At 42.6% G+C, this 25,602-nt stretch overlaps 1 protein-coding gene across 4 annotated transcripts in view; it reads right to left on the minus strand.

The window, feature by feature from the left end:
• The window catches only part of LOC139765212 (VWFA and cache domain-containing protein 1-like), a 155,300-nt gene that overhangs the window by 59,572 nt on the left and 70,126 nt on the right, over positions 1 to 25,602 (minus strand). For 2 of the 4 annotated variants that reach the window (XM_071692515.1, XM_071692513.1), the window contains exon 19: positions 22,013 to 22,146. In XM_071692515.1, the coding sequence (XP_071548616.1) occupies positions 22,013 to 22,146 (134 nt within the window). Of the gene's footprint in view, positions 1 to 21,916; positions 22,147 to 25,602 lie in introns of all 4 variants that reach the window. The other 2 variants (XM_071692514.1, XM_071692512.1) reach the window with 1 other exon arrangement.

Raw genomic sequence — 25,602 nt, forward strand, 5'->3', positions numbered from 1 at the left:
TCTATTCCTTGCCCTCCTTTCACCCTCCTGCATGTTCAGGCCCCGATCACACAAAATCTTTTTCACTCCATCTTTCCACCTCCAATTTGGTCTCCCTCTTCTCCTCGTTCCCTCCACCTCCGACACATATATCCTCTTGGTCAATCTTTCCTCACTCATTCTCTCCATGTGCCCAAACCACTTCAAAACACCCTCTTCTGCTCTCGTCAACCACGCTCTTTTTATTTCCACACATCTCTCTTACCCTTACGTTACTCACTCGATCAAACCACCTCACACCACACATTGTCCTCAAACATCTCATTTCCAGCACATCCATCCTCCTGCGCACAACTCTATCCATAGCCCACGCCTCGCAACCATACAACATTGTTGGAACCACTATTCCTTCAAACATACCCATTTTTGCTTTCCGAGATAATGTTCTCGACTTCCACACATTCTTCAAGGCCCCCAGAATTTTCGCCCCCTCCCCCACCCTATGATCCACTTCCGCTTCCATGGTTCCATCCGCTGCCAGATCCACTCCCAGATATCTAAAACACTTCACTTCCTCCAGTTTTTCTCCATTCAAACTCACCTCCCAATTGACTTGACCCTCAACCCTACTGTACCTAATAACCTTGCTCTTATTCACATTTACTCTTAACTTTCTTCTTCCACACACTTTACCAAACTCAGTCACCAGCTTCTGCAGTTTCTCACATGAATCAGCCACCAGCGCTGTATCATCAGCGAACAACAACTGACTCACTTCCCAAGCTCTCTCATCCCCAACAGACTTCATACTTGCCCCTCTTTCCAAAACTCTTGCATTTACCTCCCTAACAACCCCATCCATAAACAAATTAAACAACCATGGAGACATCACACACCCCTGCCGCAAACCTACATTCACTGAGAACCAATCACTTTCCTCTCTTCCTACACGTACACATGCCTTACATCCTCGATAAAAACTTTTCACTGCTTCTAACAACTTTCCTCCCACACCATATATTCTTAATACCTTCCACAGAGCATCTCTATCAACTCTATCATATGCCTTCTCCAGATCCATAAATGCTACATACAAATCCATTTGCTTTTCTAAGTATTTCTCACATACATTCTTCAAAGCAAACACCTGATCCACACATCCTCTACCACTTCTGAAACCACACTGCTCTTCCCCAATCTGATGCTCTGTACATGCCTTCACCCTCTCAATCAATACCCTCCCATATAATTTACCAGGAATACTCAACAAACTTATACCTCTGTAATTTGAGCACTCACTCTTATCCCCTTTGCCTTTGTACAATGGCACTATGCACGCATTCCGCCAATCCTCAGGCACCTCACCATGAGTCATACATACATTAAATAACCTTACCAACCAGTCAACAATACAGTCACCCCCTTTTTTAATAAATTCCACTGCAATACCATCCAAACCTGCTGCCTTGCCGGCTTTCATCTTCCGCAAAGCTTTCACTACCTCTTCTCTGTTTACCAAATCATTTTCCCTAACCCTCTCACTTTGCACACCACCTCGACCAAAACACCCTATATCTGCCACTCTATCATCAAACACATTCAACAAACCTTCAAAATACTCACTCCATCTCCTTCTCACATCACCACTACTTGTTATCACCTCCCCATTTGCGCCCTTCACTGAAGTTCCCATTTGCTCCCTTGTCTTACGCACTTTATTTACCTCCTTCCAGAACATCTTTTTATTCTCCCTAAAATTTAATGATACTCTCTCACCCCAACTCTCATTTGCCCTTTTTTTCACCTCTTGTACCTTTCTCTGACCCCTGTCTCTTTCATTTATACATCTTCCCACTCATTTGCAATTTTTTCCCTGCAGAAAATCGTCCAAATGCCTCTTTCTTCTCTTTCACTAATACCATTCTTCTCATCCACCACTCGCAACTACCCTTTCTAATCAACCCACCTCACACTCTTCTCATGCCACAAGCACTTTTGCGCATCCAACACTGATTTCCCTAAAATAAATCCCATTCCTCCCCCATAATAAATATATATATATATTATAAAATATAAATATTATATATATATATATTATATATGATATAAATAATGCCCATACATGCACATATACAAACATTACATATACAGACATATACATATATACACATGCACATATTTCCTAATTGCTGCCTTTATCCATTCCCGTCGCCACCCCACCAATTACAGAGGTAAGAAGTTTGTTGAGTATTTACTGGAAAATTATATAGGAGGGTGCTGATTGAGAGGTTAAGGTATGTACAAGCATCAGATTGGGAAGAGCAGTGTGATTTCAGAAGTTGGTAGAGGATGTGTGGATCAAGGAGTTTGCTTTGAAGAATGTATGAGAGAAATACATAGAAAAGCAAATGATTTGTAATGTAGCATTAATGGATCTTGAGAAAGGCATATATAGAGTTGATAGTGATCACTGTGGAAGGTATTAAGAATATAAGGTTGGGAGGCAAGTTGTTAGAAGCACAGGAAGATTTTTATCGAGATGTAAGGCCTAGTGTATGTGTAGGAAGAGAGAAAGTGATAGGGTTCTCAGTGAATGTAGGTTTGCGGCAGGGTGGTGAGATGTCCGCCATGGTTGTTTACTTTTGCTTATGGATTGGGATTGTATAGGGAGGTGAATGCAAGAATTTTGGAAATAGGGCAAGTAAGCATTCTTTTTGTGGATGCGAGAGCTATAGGGAAGATGAGTCCAGGATGTTCACAGTGATATACAGCGCTGGTGGCTGATTTGTGTGAGAAACTGCAGAAGCTGTGAATGAGTTTTAGTAAAGTGTGTGAAAGAGGAAGGAAGCGAGAGTAATGTGAATAAGGTTATTAGGTACATAGCAAGGGTGGAGGTACAATTCAATTGGGAGTAAGTCTTTGAATGGAGAAAAACTCGAGGAAGTAAAGTGTTTTAGATATCTGGGGAGGATTTCGCAGCGGAAAAGGGAACCATGGAAGCGGAAGTGAATCATAGGGTGAGGAGGGGCGAAAGTTCTGGGAGTGTTGAGAATGTTGTGGAATTCAAGAACAATAATCTCGAAAGCAAAAATGGGTATGTTTAATAATAGTGGTCAACAATGTTGTATGGTTGCGAGGCCGTGGGCAATGGAAAGAGTGTGCGCAGGAGGGTGGATTGCTGAAATGAGATGTTTGAGGACAATAAGTGGTGTGAGAGGTTTGATCGAGTAAGTAATAATAGGGTGAGAGAGATGTGTGTAAATAAAAAGAGTGTGGTTTGAGAGAGCAGAAGAGGGTGTTTTGAAATGGTTTGGGCACATGGAGAGAATGAATGAGGAAAGATTGACCAAGAGAATATATGTGTCGGAGGTGGAGGGAACGAGGAGAAGTGGGAGACCAAATTGGAGGTGGAAAGATGGATTGAAAAAGATTTTGTGTGATCGGGGCCTGAACATGCAGGAGGGTGAAAGGAGGGCAAGGAATAGAGTGAATTAGATCGATGTGGTATACCGGGGTTGACGTGCTGTCAGTGGATTGAATCAGGGCATGTGAAGCTTCTGGGGTAAACCATAGAAAGCTGTGTAGGTATGTATATTTGCGTGTGTGGACGTGTATGTATATACATGTGTATGGGGGTGGGTTGGGCCATTTCTTTCATCTGTTTCCTTGCGCTACCTCGCAAACGCGGGAGACAGCGACAAAGCAAAAAAAAAAAAAAAGAAAAGAAAAATATATATATATATATATATATATATATATATATATATATATATATATATATATATATATTCTTTTCTTTTCTTTTAAACTATTTGCCATTTCCCGCGTTAGTGAGGTAGCGTTAAGAACAGAGGACTTGGCCTTTTTTGGAATATCCTCACCTGGTCCCCTCTGTTCCTTCTTTTGGAAAATTAAAAAAAAAAGAAAAAGAATACTTCCCAGGCATTCCTCTCGTGTCGTAGAAGGCGACTAAAGGGGACAGGAGTAGGGAGCTAGAAACCCTCCCCTCCTTGTATTTTAACTTTCTAAAAGGGGAAACACAAGAAGGAGTCACACGGGGAGTGCTCATCCTCCTCGAAGGCTCAGATTGGGGTGTCTAAATGTGTGTGGATGTAAGCAAGATGAGAAAAAAAGAGATAGGTAGTATGTTTGAGGAAAGGAACCTGGATGTTTTGGCTCTGAGTGAAACGAAGCTCAAGGGTAAAGGGGAAGAGTGGTTTGGGAATGTCTTGGGAGTAAAGTCAGGGGTTAGTGAGAAGACAATAGCAAGGGAAGGAGTAGCAATACTCCTGAAACAGGAGTTGTGGAAGTATGTGATAGAATGTAAGAAAGTAAATTCTCGATTAATATGGGTAAAACTGAAAGTTGATGGAGAGAGATGGGTGATTATTGGTGCATATGCACCTGGGAATGAGAAGAAAGATCATGAGAGGCAAGTGTTTTGGGAGCAGCTGAATGAGTGTGTTAGTGGTTTTGATGCACGAGACCGGGTTATAGTGATTGGTGATTTGAATGCAAAGGTGAGTAATGTGGCAGTTGAGGGAATAATTAGTATACACGGGGTGTTCAGTGTTGTAAATGGAAATGGTGAAGAGCTTGTGGATTTATGCGCTGAAAAAGGACTGGTGATTGGGAATACCTGGTTTAAAAAGAGAGATATACATAAGTATACGTATGTAAATAGGAGAGATGGCCAGACAGCGTTATTGGATTACGTGTTAATTGATAGGCGCGCAAAACAGAGACTTTTGGATGTTAATGTGCTGAGAGGTGCAACTGGAGGGATGTCTGATCATTATCTTGTGGAGGCGAAGGTGAAGATTTGTAGAGGTTTTCAGAAAAGAAGAGAGAATGTTGGGTGAAGAGGGTGGTGAGAGTAAGTGAGCTTGGGAAGGAGACTTGTGTGAGGAAGTACCAGGAGAGACTGAGTACAGAATGGAAAAAGGTGAGAACAAAGGAGGTAAGGGGAGTGGAGGAGGAACGGGATGTATTTAGGGAAGCAGTGATGGCTTGCGCAAAAGATGCTTGTGACATGAGAAGCGTGGGAGGTGGGCAGATTAGAAAGGGTAGTGAGTGGTGGGATGAAGAAGTAAGATTATTAGTGAAAGAGAAGAGAGAGGCATTTGGACGATTTTTGTAGGGAAATAATGCAAATGAGTGGGAGATGTATAAAAGAAAGAGGCAGGAGGTCAAGAGAAAGGTGCAAGAGGTGAATTAGAGGGTAAATGAGAGATGGGGTGAGAGAGTATCATTAAATTTTAGGGAGAATAAAAAGATGTTTTGGAAGAAGGTAAATAAAGTGCGTAAGACAAGGGAACAAATGGGAACTTCAGTGAAGGGGGCTAATGAGGATGTGATGACAAGTAGTGGTGATGTGAGAAGGAGATGAAGTGAGTATTTTGAAGGTTTGTTGAATGTGTTTGATGATAGAGTGGCAGATATAGGGTGTTTTGGTCGAGGTGGTGTGCAAAGTGAGAGGGTTAGGGAAAATGATTTGGTAAATAGAGAAGAGGTAGTAAAAGCATTGCGGAAGATGAAAGCCAGCAAGGCAGCGGGTTTGGATGGAACTGCAGTGGAATTTATTAAAAAAAGGGGGTGATTGTATTGTTGACTGGTTGATAAGGTTATTTAATGTATGTATGATTCATGGTGAGGTGCCTGAGGATTGGTGGAATGCTTGCATAGTGCCACTGTACAATGGCAAAGGGGATAAAAGTGAGTGCTCAAATTACAGAGGTATTAGTTCGTTGAGTATTCCTGGTAAATTATATGGGAGGGTATTGATTGAGAGGGTGAAGGCATGTACAGAGCATCAGATTGGGGAAGAGCAGTGTGGTTTCAGAAGTGGTAGAGGATGTGTGGATCAGGTGTTTGCTTTGAAGAATGTATGTGAGAAATACTTTGAAAAGCAAATGGGTTTGTATGTAGCATTTATGGATCTGGAGAAGGCATATGATATAGAGTTGATAGGGATGATCTGTGGAAGGTATTAAGAATATATGGTGTGGGAGGCAAGTTGTTAGAAGCAGTGAAAAGTTTTTATCGAGGATGTAAGGCATGTGTACGTGTAGGAAGAGAGGAAAGTGATTGGTTCTCAGTGAATGTAGGTTTGCGGCAGGGGTGTGTGATGTCTCCATGGTTGTTTAATACGTTTATGGATGGGGTTGTTAGGGAGGTAAATGCAAGAGTTTTGGAAAGAGGGGCAAGTATGCAATCTGTTGTGGATGAGAGAGCTTGGGAAGTGAGTCAGTTGTTCTTCACTGATGATACAGTGATGGTGGCTGATTCATGTGAGAAACCGCAGAAGCTGGTGACTGAGTTTGGAAAAGTGTGTGAAAGAAGAAAGATGTGAGTAAATGTGAATAAGAGCAAGGTTATTAGGTACAGTAGGGTGGAGGGTCAAGTCAATTGGGAGGTAAGTTTGAATGGAAAAAAACTGGAGGGAGTGAAGTGTTCTAGATATCTGGGAGTGGATTTGGCAGCGGATGGAACCATGGAAGCGGACGTAAATCACAGGGTGGGTATGTTTGAAGGAATAGTGTTTCCAACAATGTTGTATGGTTGCGAGGCGTGGGCTATGGATAGAGTTGTGCGCAGGAGGGTGAATGTGCTGGAATTGAGATGTTTGAGGACAATAGGTGATGTGAGGCGGTTTGATCTATTATGGTAATAAAAAGAGTGTGGTTGAGAGAGCAGAAGAGGGTGTTTTGAAATGGTTTGGTCACATGAAGAGAATGAGAGAGGAAAGATTGACCAAGAGGATATATGTGTTAGAGGTGGAGGGAACGAGGAGAAGTGGGAGACCAAATTGGAGGAGGAAAGATGGAGTGAAAAAGATTTTGAGTGATCGCGGCCTGAACATGCAGGAGGGTGAAAGGCGAGCAAGGAATAGAGTGAATTGGAATGATGTGATATACCGGGGTCGACGTGCTGTCAATGGATGGAATCAGGGCATGTGAAGCGTCTGGGGTAAACCATGAAACGTTCTGTGGGGCCTAGATGTGGAAAGGGAGTTGTGGTTTCGGGCATTATTACATGACAGCTAGAGACTGAGTGTGAACGAATGGGGCCTTTGTTGTCTTTTCCTAGCGCTACCTCGCACACATGAGGGGGGAGGGGGATGTTATTCCATGTGTGGCGAGGTGGCGATGGGAATAAATAAAGGCAGACAGTATGAATTATGTACATGTGTATATATGTATATGTCTGTGTGTGTATATATATGTGTACATTGAGATGTATAGGTATGTATATTTGCGTGTGTGGACGTGTATGTATATACATGTGTATGGGGTGGGTTGGGCCATTTCTTTCGTCTGTTTCCTTGCGCTACCTCGCAAACGCGGGAGACAGTGACAAAGCAAAAAAAAAAATATATATAAATAAATAATATATATATATATATATATATATATATATATATATATATATATATATATATATATATATATATATATATATATTGTCCCTGGGGATAGGGGAGAAAGAATACTTCCCACGTATTCCCTGCGTGTCGTAAAAGGCGACTAAAAGGGGAGGGAGCGGGGGGCTGGAAATCCTCCCCTCCCATTTTTGATTTTCCAAATGAAGGAACAGAGAAGGGGGCAAGTGAGGGTATTCCCTCAAAGGCTCAGTCCTCTGTTCTTGACGCTACCTCGCTAACGCGGGAAATGGCGAATAGTATGAAAAAAAAATAAAAAAATATATATAAATATATATATATATATATATATATATATATATATATATATATATATATATATATATATATATATATATATATATTTTTTTTTATACTTTGTCGCTGTCTCCCGCGTTTGCGAGGTAGCGCAAGGAAACAGATGAAAGAAATGGCCCAACCCCCCCGCATATACATGTATATACATACGTCCACACACGTAAATATACATACCTACACAGCTTTCCATGGTTTACCCCAGACGCTTCACATGCCCTTGATTCAATCCACTGACAGCACGTCAACCCCGGTATACCACATCGCTCCAATTCACTCTATTCCTTGCCCTCCTTTCACCCTCCTGCATGTTCAGGCCCCGATCACACAAAATCTTTTTCACTCCATCTTTCCACCTCCAATTTGGTCTCCCTCTTCTCCTTGCTCCCTCCACCTCCGACACATATATCCTCTTGGTCAATCTTTCCTCACTCATCCTCTCCATGTGCCCAAACCACTTCAAAACACCCTCTTCTGCTCTCTCAACCACGCTCTTTTTATTTCCACACATCTCTCTTACCCTTACGTTACTCACTCGATCAAACCACCTCACACCACACATTGTCCTCAAACATCTCATTTCCAGCACATCCATCCTCCTGCGCACAACTCTATCCATAGCCCACGCCTCGCAACCATACAACATTGTTGGAACCACTATTCCTTCAAACATACCCATTTTTGCTTTCCGAGATAATGTTCTCGACTTCCACACATTCTTCAAGGCCCCCAGAATTTTCGCCCCCTCCCCCACCCTATGATCCACTTCCGCTTCCATGGTTCCATCCGCTGCCAGATCCACTCCCAGATATCTAAAACACTTCACTTCCTCCAGTTTTTCTCCATTCAAACTCACCTCCCAATTGACTTGACCCTCAACCCTACTGTACCTAATAACCTTGCTCTTATTCACATTTACTCTTAACTTTCTTCTTCCACACACTTTACCAAACTCAGTCACCAGCTTCTGCAGTTTCTCACATGAATCAGCCACCAGCGCTGTATCATCAGCGAACAACAACTGACTCACTTCCCAAGCTCTCTCATCCCCAACAGACTTCATACTTGCCCCTCTTTCCAAAACTCTTGCATTTACCTCCCTAACAACCCCATCCATAAACAAATTAAACAACCATGGAGACATCACACACCCCTGCCGCAAACCTACATTCACTGAGAACCAATCACTTTCCTCTCTTCCTACACGTACACATGCCTTACATCCTCGATAAAAACTTTTCACTGCTTCTAGCAACTTTCCTCCCACACCATATATTCTTAATACCTTCCACAGAGCATCTCTATCAACTCTATCATATGCCTTCTCCAGATCCATAAATGCTACATACAAATCCATTTGCTTTTCTAAGTATTTCTCACATACATTCTTCAAAGCAAACACCTGATCCACACATCCTCTACCACTTCTGAAACCACACTGCTCTTCCCCAATCTGATGCTCTGTACATGCCTTCACCCTCTCAATCAATACCCTCCCATATAATTTACCAGGAATACTCAACAAACTTATACCTCTGTAATTTGAGCACTCACTCTTATCCCCTTTGCCTTTGTACAATAGCACTATGCACGCACTCCGCCAATCCTCAGGCACCTCACCATGAGTCATACATACATTAAATAACCTTACCAACCAGTCAACAATACAGTCACCCCCTTTTTTAATAAATTCCACTGCAATACCATCCAAACCTGCTGCCTTGCCGGCTTTCATCTTTCGCAAAGCTTTCACTACCTCTTCTCTGTTTACCAAATCATTTTCCCTAACCCTCTCACTTTGCACACCACCTCGACCAAAACACCCTATATCTGCCACTCTATCATCAAACACATTCAACAAACCTTCAAAATACTCACTCCATCTCCTTCTCACATCATCACTACTTGTTATCACCTCCCCATTTGCGCCCTTCACTGAAGTTCCCATTTGCTCCTTTGTCTTACGCACTTTATTTACCTCCTTCCAGAACATCTTTTTATTCTCCCTAAAATTTAATGATACTCTCTCATCCCAACTCTCATTTGCCCTTTTTTTCACCTCTTGTACCTTTCTCTTGACCTCCTGTCTCTTTCTTTTATACATCTCCCACTCAATTGCATTTTTTCCCTGCAAAAATCGTCCAAATGCCTCTTTCTTCTCTTTCACTAATACTCTTACTTCTTCATCCCACCACTCACTACCCTTTCTAATCAACCCACCTCCCACTCTTCTCATGCCACAAGCATCTTTTGCGCAATCCATCACTGATTCCCTAAATACATCCCATTCCTCCCCCATATATATATATATATTATATATATATATATATATATATATATATATATATATATATATATATATATATATATATATATATGCCCATACATGCACATATACAAACATTTACATATACAGACATATACATATATACACATGGCACATATTTCTAATTGCTGCCTTTATCCATTCCCGTCGCCACCCCACCAATTACAGAGGTATAAGTTTGTTGAGTATTACTGGTAAATTATATAGGAGGGTGCTGATTGAGAGGGTGAAGGTATGTACAGAGCATCAGATTGGGGAAGAGCAGTGTGATTTCAGAAGTGGTAGAGGATGTGTGGATCAGGAGTTTGCTTTGAAGAATGTATGTGAGAAATACTTAGAAAAGCAAATGGATTTGTATGTAGCATTTATGGATCTGGAGAAGGCATATGATAGAGTTGATAGTGATGCTCTGTGGAAGGTATTAAGAATATATGGTGTGGGAGGCAAGTTGTTAGAAGCACTGAAGAGTTTTTATCGAGGATGTAAGGCATGTGTATGTGTAGGAAGAGAGGAAAGTGATTGGTTCTCAGTGAATGTAGGTTTGCGGCAGGGGTGTGTGATGTCGCCATGGTTGTTTAATTTGTTTATGGATGGGATTGTTAGGGAGGTGAATGCAAGAATTTTGGAAAGAGGGGCAAGTAAGCAGTCTGTTGTGGATGCGAGAGCTTGGGAAGTGAGTCAGTTGTTCACTGATGATACAGCGCTGGTGGCTGATTTGTGTGAGAAACTGCAGAAGCTGGTGACTGAGTTTAGTAAAGTGTGTGAAAGAAGGAAGCTGAGAGTAAATGTGAATAAGGTTATTAGGTACAGCAGGGTTGAGGGACAAGTCAATTGGGAGTAAGTTTGAATGGAGAAAAACTCGAGGAAGTAAAGTGTTTTAGATATCTGGGAGTGGATTTCGCAGCGGAGGGAACCATGGAAGCGGAAGTGAATCATAGGGTGAGGGAGGGGGCGAAAGTTCTGGGAGTGTTGAAGAATGTGTGGAAGTCAAGAACATTATCTCGGAAAGCAAAAATGGTTATGTTTGAAGGAATAGTGGTTCAACAATGTTGTATGGTTGTGAGGCGTGGGCAATGGATAGAGTTGTGCGCAGGAGGGTGGATGTGCTGGAAATGAGATGTTTGAGGACAATATGTGGTGTGAGGTGGTTTGATCGAGTAAGTAATAATAGGGTGAGAGAGATGTGTGGTAATAAAAAGAGTGTGGTTGAGAGAGCAGAAGAGGGTGTTTTGGAGAGAAAGAGTGAGGAAAGATTGACCAAGAGGATATGTGTCAGAGGTGGAGGGAACGAGGAGAAGTGGGAGACCAAATTGGAGGTGGAAAGATGGAGTGTAAGAGCTTTCGAGTGATCGGGGCCTGAACATGCAGGAGGCTGAAACGCGTGCAAGGAATGGAGTGAATCGGAACGATGTGGTATACCGGGGTCGACGTGCTGTCAATAGATTGAACCAGGGCATGTGAAGCGTCTGGGGTAAACCATGGAAAGTTCTGTGGGGCCTGGATGTGGAAAGGGAGCTGTGCTTTCAGTGCATTATTACATGACAGCTAGAGACTGAGTGTGAACGAACGGGGCCTTTGCTGTCTTTTCCTAGCGCTACCTCGCACACATGAGGGGGGAGGGGGTTGCTATTTCATGTGTGGCGGGTTGGCGATGGGAATGAATAAAGCAGAGGGTATGAATTATGTACATGTGTATATATATATATGTCTGTGTGTGTATATATATGTATACGTTAAGATGTATAAGTATGTATATTTGCGTGTGCATGTATAAAGATGCGTATGTGGGTGGGTTGGGCCATTCTTCGTCTGTATCCTTGTGTTACCTCGCTAACGCGGGAGACAGCGGCAAAGCAATATATATATATATATATATATATATATATATATATATATATATATATATATATATATATATATATATATATATATATATTTATTTATTTTGCTTTGTCGCTGTCTCCCGCGTTTGCGAGGTAGCGCAAGGAAACAGACGAAAGAAATGGCCCAACCCACCCCCATACACATGTATATACACACACGTCCACACACGCAAATATACATACCTATACATCACAATGTACACATATATATACACACACAGACACATACATATATACCCATGCACACAATTCACACTGTCTGCCTTTATTCATTCCCATCGCCACCTCACCACACATGGAATACCATCCCCCTCCCCACTCATGTGTGCGAGGTAGCGCTAGGAAAAGACAACAAAGGCCTCATTCGTTCACACTCAGTCTCTAGCTGTCATGCAATAATGTCCGAAACCACAGCTCCCTTTCCACATCCAGGCCCCACACAGCTTTCCATGGTTTACCCCAGACGCTTCAAATGCCCTGATTCACTCCACTGACAGCACGTCAACCCCAGTATACCACATCGATCCCATTCACTCTATTCCTTGCCTGCCTTTCACCCTCCTGCATGTTTAGGCCCCGATCACTCAAAATCTTTTTCACTCCATCTTTCCACCTCCAATTTGGTCTCCTACTTCTCCTCGTTCCCTCCACCTCCGACACATATATCCTCTTGGTCAATCTTTCCTCACTCATTCTCTCCATGTGCCCAAACCATTTCAAAACACCCTCTTCTGCTCTCTCAACCACGCTCTTTTTATTTCCACAGATCTCTCTTACCCTTACATTACTTACTCGATCAAACCACCTCACACCACACATTGTCCTCAAACATCTCATTTCCAGCACATCCACCTTCTTGCGCACAACTCTATCCATAGCCCACGCCTCGCAACCATACAACATTGTTGGAACCACTATTCCTTCAAACATACCCATTTTTGCTTTCCGAGATAATGTTCTCGACTTCCACACATTCTTCAAGGCTCCCAGGATTTTCGCCCCTTCCTCCCTCACCCTATGATTCACTTCCGCTTCCATGGTTCCATCCGCTGCCAGATCCACTACCAGATATCTAAAACACTTTACTTCCTCCAGTTTTTCTCCATTCAAACTTACCTCCCAATTGACTTGACCCTCAACCCTACTGTACCTAATAACCTTGCTCTTATTCACATTTACTCTTAACTTTCTTCTTTCACACACTTTACCAAACTCAGTTTCTCACTGCAGTTTCTCACATGAATCAGCCACCAGCGCTGTATCATCAGCGGCGAAAATCCTGGGAGCCTTGAAGAATGTGTGGAAGTCGAGAACATTATCTCGGAAAGCAAAAATGGGTATGTTTGAAGGAATAGTGGTTCCAACAATGTTGTATGGTTGCGAGGCGTGGGCTATGGATAGAGTTGTGCGCAGGAGGATGGATGTGCTGGAAATGAGATGTTTGAGGACAATGTATGGTGTGAGGTGGTTTGATCGAGTAAGTAACGTAAGCCTAAGAGAGATGTGTGGAAATAAAAAGAGCGTGGTTGAGAGAGCAGAAGAGGGTGTTTTGATATGGTTTGGGCACATGGAGAGAATAAGTGAGGAAAGATTGACCAAGAGGATATATGTGTCGGAGGTGGAGGGAACGAGGAGAAGTGGGAGACCAAATTGGAGGTGGAAAGATGGAGTGAAAAAGATTTTGAGTGATCGCGGCCTGAACATGCAGGAGGGTGAAAGGAGGGCAAGGAATAGAGTGAATTGGATCGATGTGGTATACCGGGGTTGACGTGCTCTCAATGGATTGAATCAGGGCATATGAAGAGTCTGGGGTAAACCATGAAAAGCTGTGTAGGTATGTATATTTGCGTGTGTGGACGTATGTATATACATGTGTATGGGGGTGGGTTGGGCCATTTCTTTCGTCTGTTTCCTTGCGCTACCTCGCAAACGCGGGAGACAGCGATATATATATATATATATATATATATATATATATATATATATATATATATATATATATATATATATATATATATAAATATATATATATATATATATATATATATATATATATATATATATATATATATATATATATATATATATATATATTATATATATATATATATATATATATATATATATATATATATATATATATATATATATATATATATATTATTATTATTATTATTTTACTTTGTCGCTGTCTCCCGCGTTTGCGAGGTAGCGCAAGGAAACAGACGAAAGAAATGGCCCAACCCAACCCCATACACATGTATATACATACACGTCCACACACGCAAATATACATACCTATACATCTCAATGTACACATATATATACACACACAGACACATACATATATACACATGCACACAATTCACCCTGTTTGCCTTTATTCATTTCCATCGCCACCTCGCCACACATGGAATAACATCCCCCTCCCCTGTCATGTGTGCGAGGTAGCGCTAGGAAAAGACAACAAAGGCCCCTTTCGTTCACACTCAGTCTCTAGCTGTCATGCAATAATGCCCAAAACCACAGCTCCCTTTCCACATCCAGGCCCCACACAACTTTCCATGGTTTACCCCAAACGCTTCACATGCCCTGATTCAATCCATTGACAGCACGTCGTCCCTGGTATACCACATCGATCCAATTCACTCTATTCCGTGCCCGCCTTTCACCCTCCTGCATGTTCAGGCCCCGATCACACAATATCTTTTTCACTCCATCCTTCCACCTCCAATTTGGTCTCCCACTTCTCCTCGTTCCCTCCACCTCCGACACATATATCCTCTTGGTCAATCTTTCCTCACTCATTCTCTCCATGTGCCCAAACCATTTCAAAACACCCTCTTCTGCTCTCTCAACCATACTCTTTTCATTTCCACACATCTCTCTTACCCTATCATTACTTACTCGATCAAACCACCTCACACCACATATTGTCCTCAAACATCTCACTTACAGCACATCCACCCTCCTGTGCACAACTCTATCCATAGCACACGCCTCGCAACCATACAACATTGTTGGAACCACTATTCCTTCAAACATACCCATTTTTGCTTTCCGAGATAATGTTCTCGACTTCCACACATTCTTCAAGGCTCCCAGGATTTTCGCTCCCTCCCCCACCCTATGATTCACTTCCGCTTCCATGGTTCCATCCGCTGCCAGATCCACTACCAGATATCTAAAACACTTTACTTCCTCCAGTTTTTCTCCATTCAAACTTACCTCCCAATTGACTTGACCCTCAACCCTACTGTACCTAATAACCTTGCTCTTATTCACATTTACTCTTAACTTTCTTCTTTCACACACTTTACCAAACTCAGTTTCTCACTGCAGTTTCTCACATGAATCAGCCACGAGCGTTGCATCATCAGCAAACAACAACTGACTCACTTCCCAAGCTCTCTCATCCCCAACAGACTTCATACTTGCCCCTCTTTCCAAAACTCTTGCATTCAACTCCCTAACAACACCATCCATAAACAAATTAAACAACCATGGAGACATCACACACCCCTGCCGCAAACCTACATTCACTGAGAACCAATCACTTTCCTCTCTTCCTACACGTACACATGTCTTACATCCTCGATAAAAACTTTTCAGTGCTTCTAACAACTTGCTTCCCACACCATATATTCTTAGTACCTTCCACAGAGCATCTCTATCAACTATATCATATGCCTTCTCCAGATCCATAGATGCTACATACAAATCTACTTGCTTTTCTAAGTATTTCTCACATACATTCTTCAAAGCAAACACCTGATCCACACATCCTCTACCACTTCTGAAACCACACTGCTCTTCCCCAATCTGATGCTCTGTACATGCTTTCACCCTCTCAATCAATACCCTCCCATATAATTTACCAGGAATACTCAACAAACTTATACCTCTGTAATTTGAGCACTCACTCTTATTCCCTTTGCCTTTGTACAATGGCACTATGCACGCATTCCGCCAATCCTCAGGCGCCTCACCATGAGTCATACATACATTAAATAACCTTACCAACCAGTCAACAATACAGTCACCCCCTTTTTTTAATAAATTCCACTGCAATACCATCCAAACCTGCTGCCTTGCCGGCTTTCATCTTCCGCAGAGCTTTTACTACCTCTTCTCTGTTTACCAAATCATTTTCCCTAACCCTCGCACTTTGCACACCACCTCGACCAAAACACCCTATATCTGCCACTCTATCATCAAACACATTCAACAAACCTTCAAAATACTCACTCCATCTCCATCTCACATCACCACTACTTGTTTTCACCTCCCCATTAGCGCCCTTCACTGAAGTTCCCATTTGCTCCCTTGTCTTACGCACTTTATTTACCTCCTTCCAGAACATCTTTTTATTCTCCCTTAAATTTAATGATACTCTCTCACCCCAACTCTCATTTGCCCTCTTTTTCACCTCTTGCACCTTTCTCTTGACCTCCTGTCTCTTACTTTAATACATCTCCCACTCATTTGCATTTTTTCCCTGCAAAAATCGTCCAAATGGGAGGACAAGAGCAAGGGAAGGAGTAGCACTACTCCTGAAACAGGAGTTGTGGGAGTATGTGATAGAATGTAAGAAAGTAAATTCTAGATTAATATGGGTAAAACTGAAAGTTGATGGAGAGAGATGGGTGATTATTGGTGAATATGCACCTGAGAATGAGAAGAAAGATCATAAGAGGCAAGTGTTTTGGGAGCAGCTGAATGAGTGTGTTAGTGGTTTTGATGCACAAGACCGGGTTATAGTGATGGGTGATTTGAATGCAAAGGTGAGTAATGTGGCAGTTGAGGGAATAATTGGTATACAGTGTTGTAAATGGAAATGGTGAAGAGCTTGTAGATTTATGTGCTGAAAAAGGACTGATGATTGGGAATACCTGGTTTAAAAAGCGAGATATACATAAGTATACGTATGTAAGTAGGAGAGATGGCCAGAGAGCGTTATTGGATTACGTGTTAATTGACAGGCGCGCGAAAGAGAGACTTTTGGATGTTAATGTGCTGAGAGGTGCAACTGGAGGGATGTCTGATCATTATCTTGTGGAGGCGAAGGTGAAGATTTGTATGGGTTTTCAGGAAAGAAGAGAGAATGTTGGGGTGAAGAGGGTGGTGAGAGTAAGTGAGCTTGAGAAGGAGACTTGTGTGAGGAAGTACCAGGAAAGACTGAGTACAGAATGGAAAAAGGTAAGAACAAAGGAGGTAAGGGGAGTTGGGGAGGAATGGGATGTATTTAGGGGAGCAGTGATGGCTTACGCAAAAGATGCTTGTGGCATGAGAAGCGTGGGAGGTGGGTTGATTAGAAAGGGTAGTGAGTGGTGGGATGAAGAAGTAAGATTATTAGTGAAAGAGAAGAGAGAGGCATTTGTATATATATATATATATATATATATATATATATATATATATATATATATATATATATATATATATATATATATAGATGGATAGATAGATAGATAGACAGATATATGTAAGTGTGTGTGTATATGACTGGATGGGTCATTCTTCGTCTGTTTCCTGACGCTACCTTGCTGACTCGGGAAACAGCGATTAAGTATAATAAGAATAATAAAAATGTTCATCCCACAGTTCAAGTCTTTATGTAATTCTTCCATTACTATACCTATCTTTTCTATATCTATGATGCCCATTCCTTCCAGGAACTCCCATCAACTGGGTGATCACCGCAAAAGAGTCTCCACTTATCTCTGTCCTTACATGTCTCCCTCACATACAGCATGCCATGTATTCTTTCACTATTTCTCTCCCTCCAATATTCTTTCACCCTATTTCCCCATATGAAAGGTCATCTTCCTCTTACACCTACTCCTTTAACTATACTATCATACACTTTCCTTGTAAACTCCCCATCTTGCATTCTTTCTATTTGTCCCAACCAACTCAAAGTATGACATTTCACCCACTCCTATACCCTACAAGTCATTCCCTTTGCATTCCCACATCTCATATACATCCCCTTTTTTCTTTCTTCATTCCATCTAGTGATACCATGTGCTCCTCTCAAATAACATTTCCAAAGCTTGTATTTTTGACCTCTGTGACTCATTCCAAGTCCATCTTCCAGCAGCATACAAGATAAGTTATGTCTGTCCTGCATATACTTTTCTTAGCGTTACATGAACAGGTATCTCACATGGCAAGCTTTTTTGCACAACCTGCACTTGAAGTCCTCCCATTCACCTAAGTAGTCAATGCTTCCCCAATCTCTTTTTGTAAGACTGTATCCTCAACTTAAGCACGTTCACTCCCTACATACACACAAACTACATTATTAAAAATACCCAGCTCCACTTTCTGTTGGATCAAGTACTTTTTTCATGGAAAAATGAAAAAAAAAATGTAAACAAAATGAAATATCAAAAAATTGTTCCGTAATTGCACATGTACACAAGCAAGTGGCTACAACCACCAAAGCAGGCATTATGACTTCCTCGTCTATAATGTGGCGGAACCTCTCCATAATAGGATACAACATGATGGTGGTACTATATGTAATAGGTTTGAAGGTAGATACTATTGCATTTTTACAATACACCATTATAGTGTATTACCTTCTTAAATCCTTTACATCTTTGAGTGAAAAGCACTCGAGTTTTGTGCTTCTCTCAGGAAGAAAAGCAGAAAGAAAGAGCATTGGTTAGCTATAGTACATTAATCTAACCTGAAGGTTAAGATACTTTTGTGCTACTCAACACAAGAGTTGAAATAACCCCTATACTAATGAGAACAATTTATGAGAATGTAAATACACTGGGACAATACTCTTAGAGTGTGGCCTCCTTAACTTCCCAGATCACATGTGCTAGAGGTGAAGCTGTGGAAAACGTGAAGCGAAAGTTCAATGTCAGGCTCGAACACCAAAATCAGTGTTGAATCCCAGTACGACTGTATTCACTAGAGAGCTTCTGGAGCAAAGTTGTCTCCGGACAAATTCATTAATGGCTCATCTGTATAATAAGGTCGAAGCAATCCTGGCCCTTCTGCATAACTTCACTAAACAACCTCCAAATGCAAGATCCTGATCCCAGGTTGGGGATATTTTTGTAACACAATTACAGATGACATTGTACGCTTTATATTTTACCTAGAATATAATCTACCTGTACTGTAATTATGTTTTTTGATATCTTATTTGCATTTGTGTGAAATCTATGACCAGAATTCTTCCCCGAGAACGTAACCCACCTTTATTCCATTGTACCCGAAGGTGAAACAAGTTACACTTTTTTTCCATTTAAGTTGCATTCATTTTTTTTTTAAGAAGTATACCTCCAATGTTTACCAGCGGATCCCTGGTCACCATAACAGTTCATTTCTCAAAAACTTATTTTGCTTTTACATTTGTTATCAAACTCTTCCTTTCAAGTTCATTGAGGAAGTTCCTATGCCTTGTAAACTCCTCCACTGACTCAGCCACCAGTATAATATCATTTACATACAACTGTGAAGCCTTCCATTTTGGTCCACTCTGGTTCGGCAGAGGTACAGTCTCACCCTTGTCTTATGATGCTCCATTTACAGAACCATTCGACCATCATGTAAGATTTCTTCATCGATTCCTAATTTTAATGGGTGGTCCTGGAAACGCTAAACTACAGTACAAGGTAACAACAGAGGGTAATCTCAAAGGTTGGACAGTGAAAGTTATTAATCGGAAGGAAGAGGTGTATGTATACATCAAGAGGAAGACAATAACTCACACTGCTATTAGCAAAGATGGATGTAATAAGAGACATTGACAGTTAGGAAAAGTGGTTCGAAAATAACCTCACCTTACCTTCCACAGTTCACCCCCAGCACTGCTCACCTTCTAATGCCAACACACAAGGAGGAAACAACCTCGCCAGCCCGAGGGCCAACACCAGATGGTACCCTACATGGTATACAAGTCCCGCCTCCTACTAACACATAAGGTGGAAACAACCTCGCCAGCCCGAGGGCCAACACCAGATGGTACTACAGGCAGGCGACCGACTATTAGCCTGTGCCTTTGGAGCATATCCTGCAAAGGGAATGGGTCCACGTTAGGGCTTCCATGGAGCATACCTCAATGTCCCGGTAGGAAAGCCCTATCGCTCTGAGAGCATTCGCACTCAACATGCGCCTCGCCAGTTCTGGGTGGCGGATGTTACGCTCACGGTGTCTTTCCCAGTGAGATCTCGTCCGCCCTGAAGGATATCCGGGTTGCCGTAATGGTTGAACTTATTTTGATGTGCAGCTGAGAGCGCGAAGCGAACTACTGGGACTTGAGTGACGGTGATACAAGCCTATGACCCTCTAGAAGCCATGATGTCCGGCTTCCTGAAGGACCCTGCAATAGGGATAATAGGCTCGCTCCTGAAGGACCCTGCAATAGGGATAATAGGCTTGCTCCTGAAGGACCCTGCAATAGGGATAATAGGCTTGCTCCTGAAGGACCCTTCAATAGGGATAATAGGCTCGCTCCTGAAGGACCCTGCAATAGGGATAATAGGCTCGCTCACCACTTCGCCCAAGCGTACCAGACTTTTGACATGTTTCACAGAAGCCTTTATTCTCGGGCCGGCCTATGGCAGCCCATGCGGGGGTAGATAAAGCTCATGTCATCACTTGGACAGCCTTCACATAATCCCTACCAGTGAGGAGATGGTTCCCGCTATTAACCCATCTACTGACCTGAGGTATGGTAGCAGATGGAACGAGACCTGGTCCATCAACGGTGCTGATTAGGTTGGCCCTCCATGCGTGATGGGGTTCGACTTGCCTGCCGACTAGCAATGCATGCGGCTTTGGACCAACTTTGCAGCTTTCCTCATGACTGCAAGTTCCCGGACCGCCACCTGAATCACCGGGTCAGACGAAGTTAGTCATTTCTCGAACCTGGCTTGTTTATTGAACCGGACGGTAGAGACAAAATCGGGTATGCGAAGGGCACGTCAGGGGGCAAGCAAAGTCATCGGCGAACTGCGTCTTACAGACTCAGAAAGCCCCTCTTCTAGCAGGTCACCCGTAAGACTTTCGCCTGCCTCCTGCCCCAGCGAGAACGCCAAGGTACTTCTAATCGTCCTCAGCGTCCGTGGCGCCGATTATAACGCTGCCCTAGACTTGGAAACGTCCTAAATTCATTGACGTACCAAGTCTTGCGTTTCCTGTCGACCTCCACGCTGAGGAGGGACCGACACTTTCCCGGGTTCACTCCAAAGACTATATACTAGCCATCCCCTACGAGAGTCTCCGCCACGATGTTTATAGTCGTCTTCGCCACTAGAACCAGGTCATCGGCGAACGCTAGTTATGACACCTTTCGGTCGCCAAATCCAACTCCCACGCCCGATTCTTTAACCCTTGTAACTCTATCAGTCACAAGGTTATAAAAGAATGGGCGATAAGGGGTCACTCTGCTTGACCCCACGAGTCATTTTAATTTTACCCGACATCCCGCCGCTGCCTTCGATACGTGTGTAGGTCGACATAATACATGCCCTGACGCGGGCAGGAATGCTCGCTCGATAGTCCAAAATCCTGAGGCACTTCCGAACATTTCCAGCCGGTCACTCATACCAGCAAATACAATCAAACATTCACTATATATTTACGGTATGCACTAACCAGCACTCAGATGTCTTCTATAAACACTACGGAATCTAAACATTTTACAGTTCTGTATCAAACCTATCATAATAGTTTCCTAAATGAATAGATATGGCATATTCACTTTTATATAAAACTCTTTCCACCGCTGCCTACATGCAACGATCAAGTCTACAGACAACTATTCCCTCCAGGGTACAAACTGTTCTTCAGCCACTAAAGTCTTTGTTCAACTACGAGGGGTTTACTTACCCTTTGAAACTCTATGGATTTTGTGGAAAAAAGAAAAAAAATTAATCCACAACAAACTTTATGTAGAATGAAAAGAGCTGATGGTTTCTATATAAACTGTTGCTACATATGTACATATATATATGGAGCTCTTACCTATGTCGGGTGCGAGTTGGTATGTCCATATAGAGATGGAGCTCTTACCTATGTCGGGTGCGATTTGGTAAGTCCATATATAGATGGAGTTCTTACCTATGTCGGGTGCGAGTTGGTTGATGTGAGCGGCAGCAATATCAGTGTTGTTTGCACATGTGTGGGGTGAGGTCTTCTGGCGTACCCAGTCAGTCTTGAGCACGACATAACCCATCTGATCCAACAGCAGACATCTGTGGGGGCAACACTGCTCAAGTTGGCTATAGTATATCATTATTAACAACATTTAATGCCTCCCCTTATTTCCAGGGGTAATGTTGAGGATCATGTCCCACTTTAACCCCGATGAGGTGTGGACATTATCAAAGACTAGCGGGGGTTAGGCCAGTATGTGAATATACAAGAGTGTGAGAGAGTGTGAGAGTGTGAGAGAGGGGAAATAGTTCAAAGACAGGGACTGGCTGAGATAAAAGTTTGTAACTCACTATAATATAGAATAAAATAACAGTATGGAAGACAGGACGAGACTACAAGATAAACTTCTTTAAAAAAGATTGCAAAGGAATGGGAGATTTATGAGGGAAAGTTGCAGGTCAAGTTGAGGGTCCTGGATTTGGCAGAAAGAGCAGATGAGAGTTGAGGTGATTCAGTATTAGAGATGAAGATGTGTTGAATTTGATGGTGAGTAATGTGGCAGTTGAGGGTATAATTGGTGTACATGGGGTGTTTAGTGTTGTAAATGGAAATGGTGAAGAGCATGTGGATTTATGTGCTGAAAAAGGACTAGTGATTGGGAATACATGGTTTGAAAAGAGAGATATACATAAGTATACGTATGTCAGTGGGAGAGATGGCCAGAGGGGGTTATTAGATTACGTATTAATTGATAGGCGTGTAAAAGAAGGTCTTTTGGATGTCAATGTGCTGAGCGGGGCAGCTGGAGGAATGTCTGATCACTATCTTGTACGGGCGAAGGTGAAGATTTGTAAAGGTTTTCAGAAAAGAAGAGAGAATGTTGGGGTGAAGAGAGTGGTGAGAGTAAGTGAGCTTGGAAAGGAGACATGTGTGAGGAAGTACCACAAGAGATTGAGTGCAGAATGGAAAAAGGTGAGAACAAAAGACGTAAGGGGAGTAGGGGAGGAATGGGATGCATTTAGGGAAGCAGTGATGACTTGCGCAAAAGATGCATGTGGCATGAGAAAGGTGGGAGGTGGGTAGATTAGAAAGGGTAGTGAGTGGTGGGATGAAAAAGTAAGATTGTTAGTGAAAGAGAAGAGAGAAGCATTTGGATGATTTTTGAAGGGAAGACTGAGAGATGTACAAAAGAAAGCGGCAGGAGGTCAAGAGAAAGGTGCAAGAGGTGAAAAAGAGGGCAAATGAGAGTTGCGGTGAGAGAGTATCATTAAATTTTAGGGAGAATAAAAAGATGTTTTGGAAGGAGGTAAATAAAGTGCATAAGACAAGAGAAGAACTGGGAACATCGGTGAAGGGGACAAATGGGGAGGTAATAACAAGTAGTGATAAAGTGAGAAGGAGACGGAGTGAATATTTTGAAGGTTTGTTGAATGTGTTTGATGACAGAGTGGCTGATATAGGGTGTTTTGGTCGGAGTGGTGTGCGTAGTGATAAGGTCAGGGAGAATGGTTTGGTGAACAGAGAGTAGGTAGTGAAAGCTTTGCGGATGATGAAAGCCGGTAAGGCGGCGGGTTTGGATGGCATTGCAGTGGAGGGGTGACTGTGTTGTTGATTTCTTGGGAATTTATTCATTGTATGTATGGATCATGGTGAAGTGCCTGAGGATTGGCGGAATGCATGCACAGTGCCATTGTACAAAGGCAAAGGGGATAGAGGATGAGTGTTCAAATTACAGAGGCATAAGTCTGTTGAGTACTCCTGGGAAATTATATGGGAGGGTAATGAGTGAGAGGGTGAAGAAATGTACAGAGCATCAGATTGGGGAAGAGCAGTGTGACTTCAGAAATGGTAGAGGATGTGTGGATCAGGTGTTTGCTTAGAAGAATGTATGTGAGAAATACTTAGAAAAACAGATGAATTTGTATGAAGCATTCATGGATCTGGAGAAGGCATATGATTGGGTGGATAAAGATGCTTTGTAGAAGATTTTGAGAGTGTATGGTGTGGGAGGTAAGTTGCTAGCAGCAGTGAATAGTTTTTATCGAGGATGTAAGGCATGTGTACGAGTAGGAAGAGAGGAAAGTGATTGGTTCTCAGTGAATGTCGGTTTGCGGCAGGGGTGCGTGATGCCTCCATGGTTGTTTAATTTCTTTATGGATGGGGTGGTTAGGGAGGTGAATGGAAAAGAGAGAGAGAGAGAGAGAGAGAGAGAGAGAGAGAGAGAGAGAGAGAGAGAGAGAGAGAGAGAGAGAGAGAGAGAGAGAGAGAGAGAGAGAGAGAGAGAGAGAGAGAGAGAGAGAGAGAGAGAGAGAGAGAGAGAGAGAGAGAGAGAGAGAGAGAGAGAGAGAGAGAGAGAGAGAGAGAGAGAGAGAGAGAGAGAGAGAGAGAGAGAGAGAGAGAGAGAGAGAGAGAGAGAGAGAGAGAGAGAGAGAGAGAGAGAGAGAGAGAGAGAGAGAGAGAGAGAGAGAGAGAGAGAGAGAGAGAGAGAGAGAGAGAGAGAGAGAGAGAGAGAGAGAGAGAGAGAGAGAGAGAGAGAGAGAGAGAGAGAGAGAGAGAGAGAGAGAGAGAGAGAGAGAGAGAGAGAGAGAGAGAGAGAGAGAGAGAGAGAGAGAGAGAGAGAGAGAGAGAGAGAGAGAGAGAGAGAGAGAGAGAGAGAGAGAGAGAGAGAGAGAGAGAGAGAGAGAGAGAGAGAGAGAGAGAGAGAGAGAGAGAGAGAGAGAGAGAGAGAGAGAGAGAGAGAGAGAGAGAGAGAGAGAGAGAGAGAGAGAGAGAGAGAGAGAGAGAGAGAGAGAGAGAGAGAGAGAGAGAGAGAGAGAGAGAGAGAGAGAGAGAGAGAGAGAGAGAGAGAGAGAGAGAGAGAGAGAGAGAGAGAGAGAGAGAGAGAGAGAGAGAGAGAGAGAGAGAGAGAGAGAGAGAGAGAGAGAGAGAGAGAGAGAGAGAGAGAGAGAGAGAGAGAGAGAGAGAGAGAGAGAGAGAGAGAGAGAGAGAGAGGCAAGTATGCAGTCTGTCGTGAATGAAAGGGCTTGGGAAGTGAGTCAGTTGTTGTTCGCTGATGATACAGTGGTGGTGGCTGATTCAGGTTAGAAACTGCAAAAGTTGGTGACTGAGTTTGGTAAAGTGCGTGAAAGAAGAAGGTTTAGAGTAAAAGTGAATAAGAGCAAGGTTATTAGAATAGTTCCGTAGGGTTGAAGGACAAGTAAATTGGGAGGTAAGTTTGAATGGAGAAAAACTGGAGGAAGTGAAGTGTTTTAGATATATGGGAGTGGATTTGGCAGCGGATGGAACCATGGAAGCGGAAATGAGTCACAGGTTGGGGGAGAGGGCGAAGGTTCTAGGAGCGTTGAAGAATGTGTGGAAGGCGAGAGCGTTATCTCGGAGAGCAAAAATGGTTACTTTTGAAGGAATAGTGGTTCCAACAATGTTATATGGTTGTGAGGCATGGGCTATAATAAGGTTGTGAGAGGGAGGGTGGATGTGTTGGAAATGAGATGTTTGAAGACAATAAGTGGTGTGAGGTGGTTTGATCGAGGAAGTAATGATGTAAGATGTGTAGT

The sequence above is a fragment of the Panulirus ornatus genome, chromosome 53 (genome assembly GCF_036320965.1).
Source record: "Panulirus ornatus isolate Po-2019 chromosome 53, ASM3632096v1, whole genome shotgun sequence".
NCBI lineage: Eukaryota > Metazoa > Arthropoda > Malacostraca > Decapoda > Palinuridae > Panulirus > Panulirus ornatus.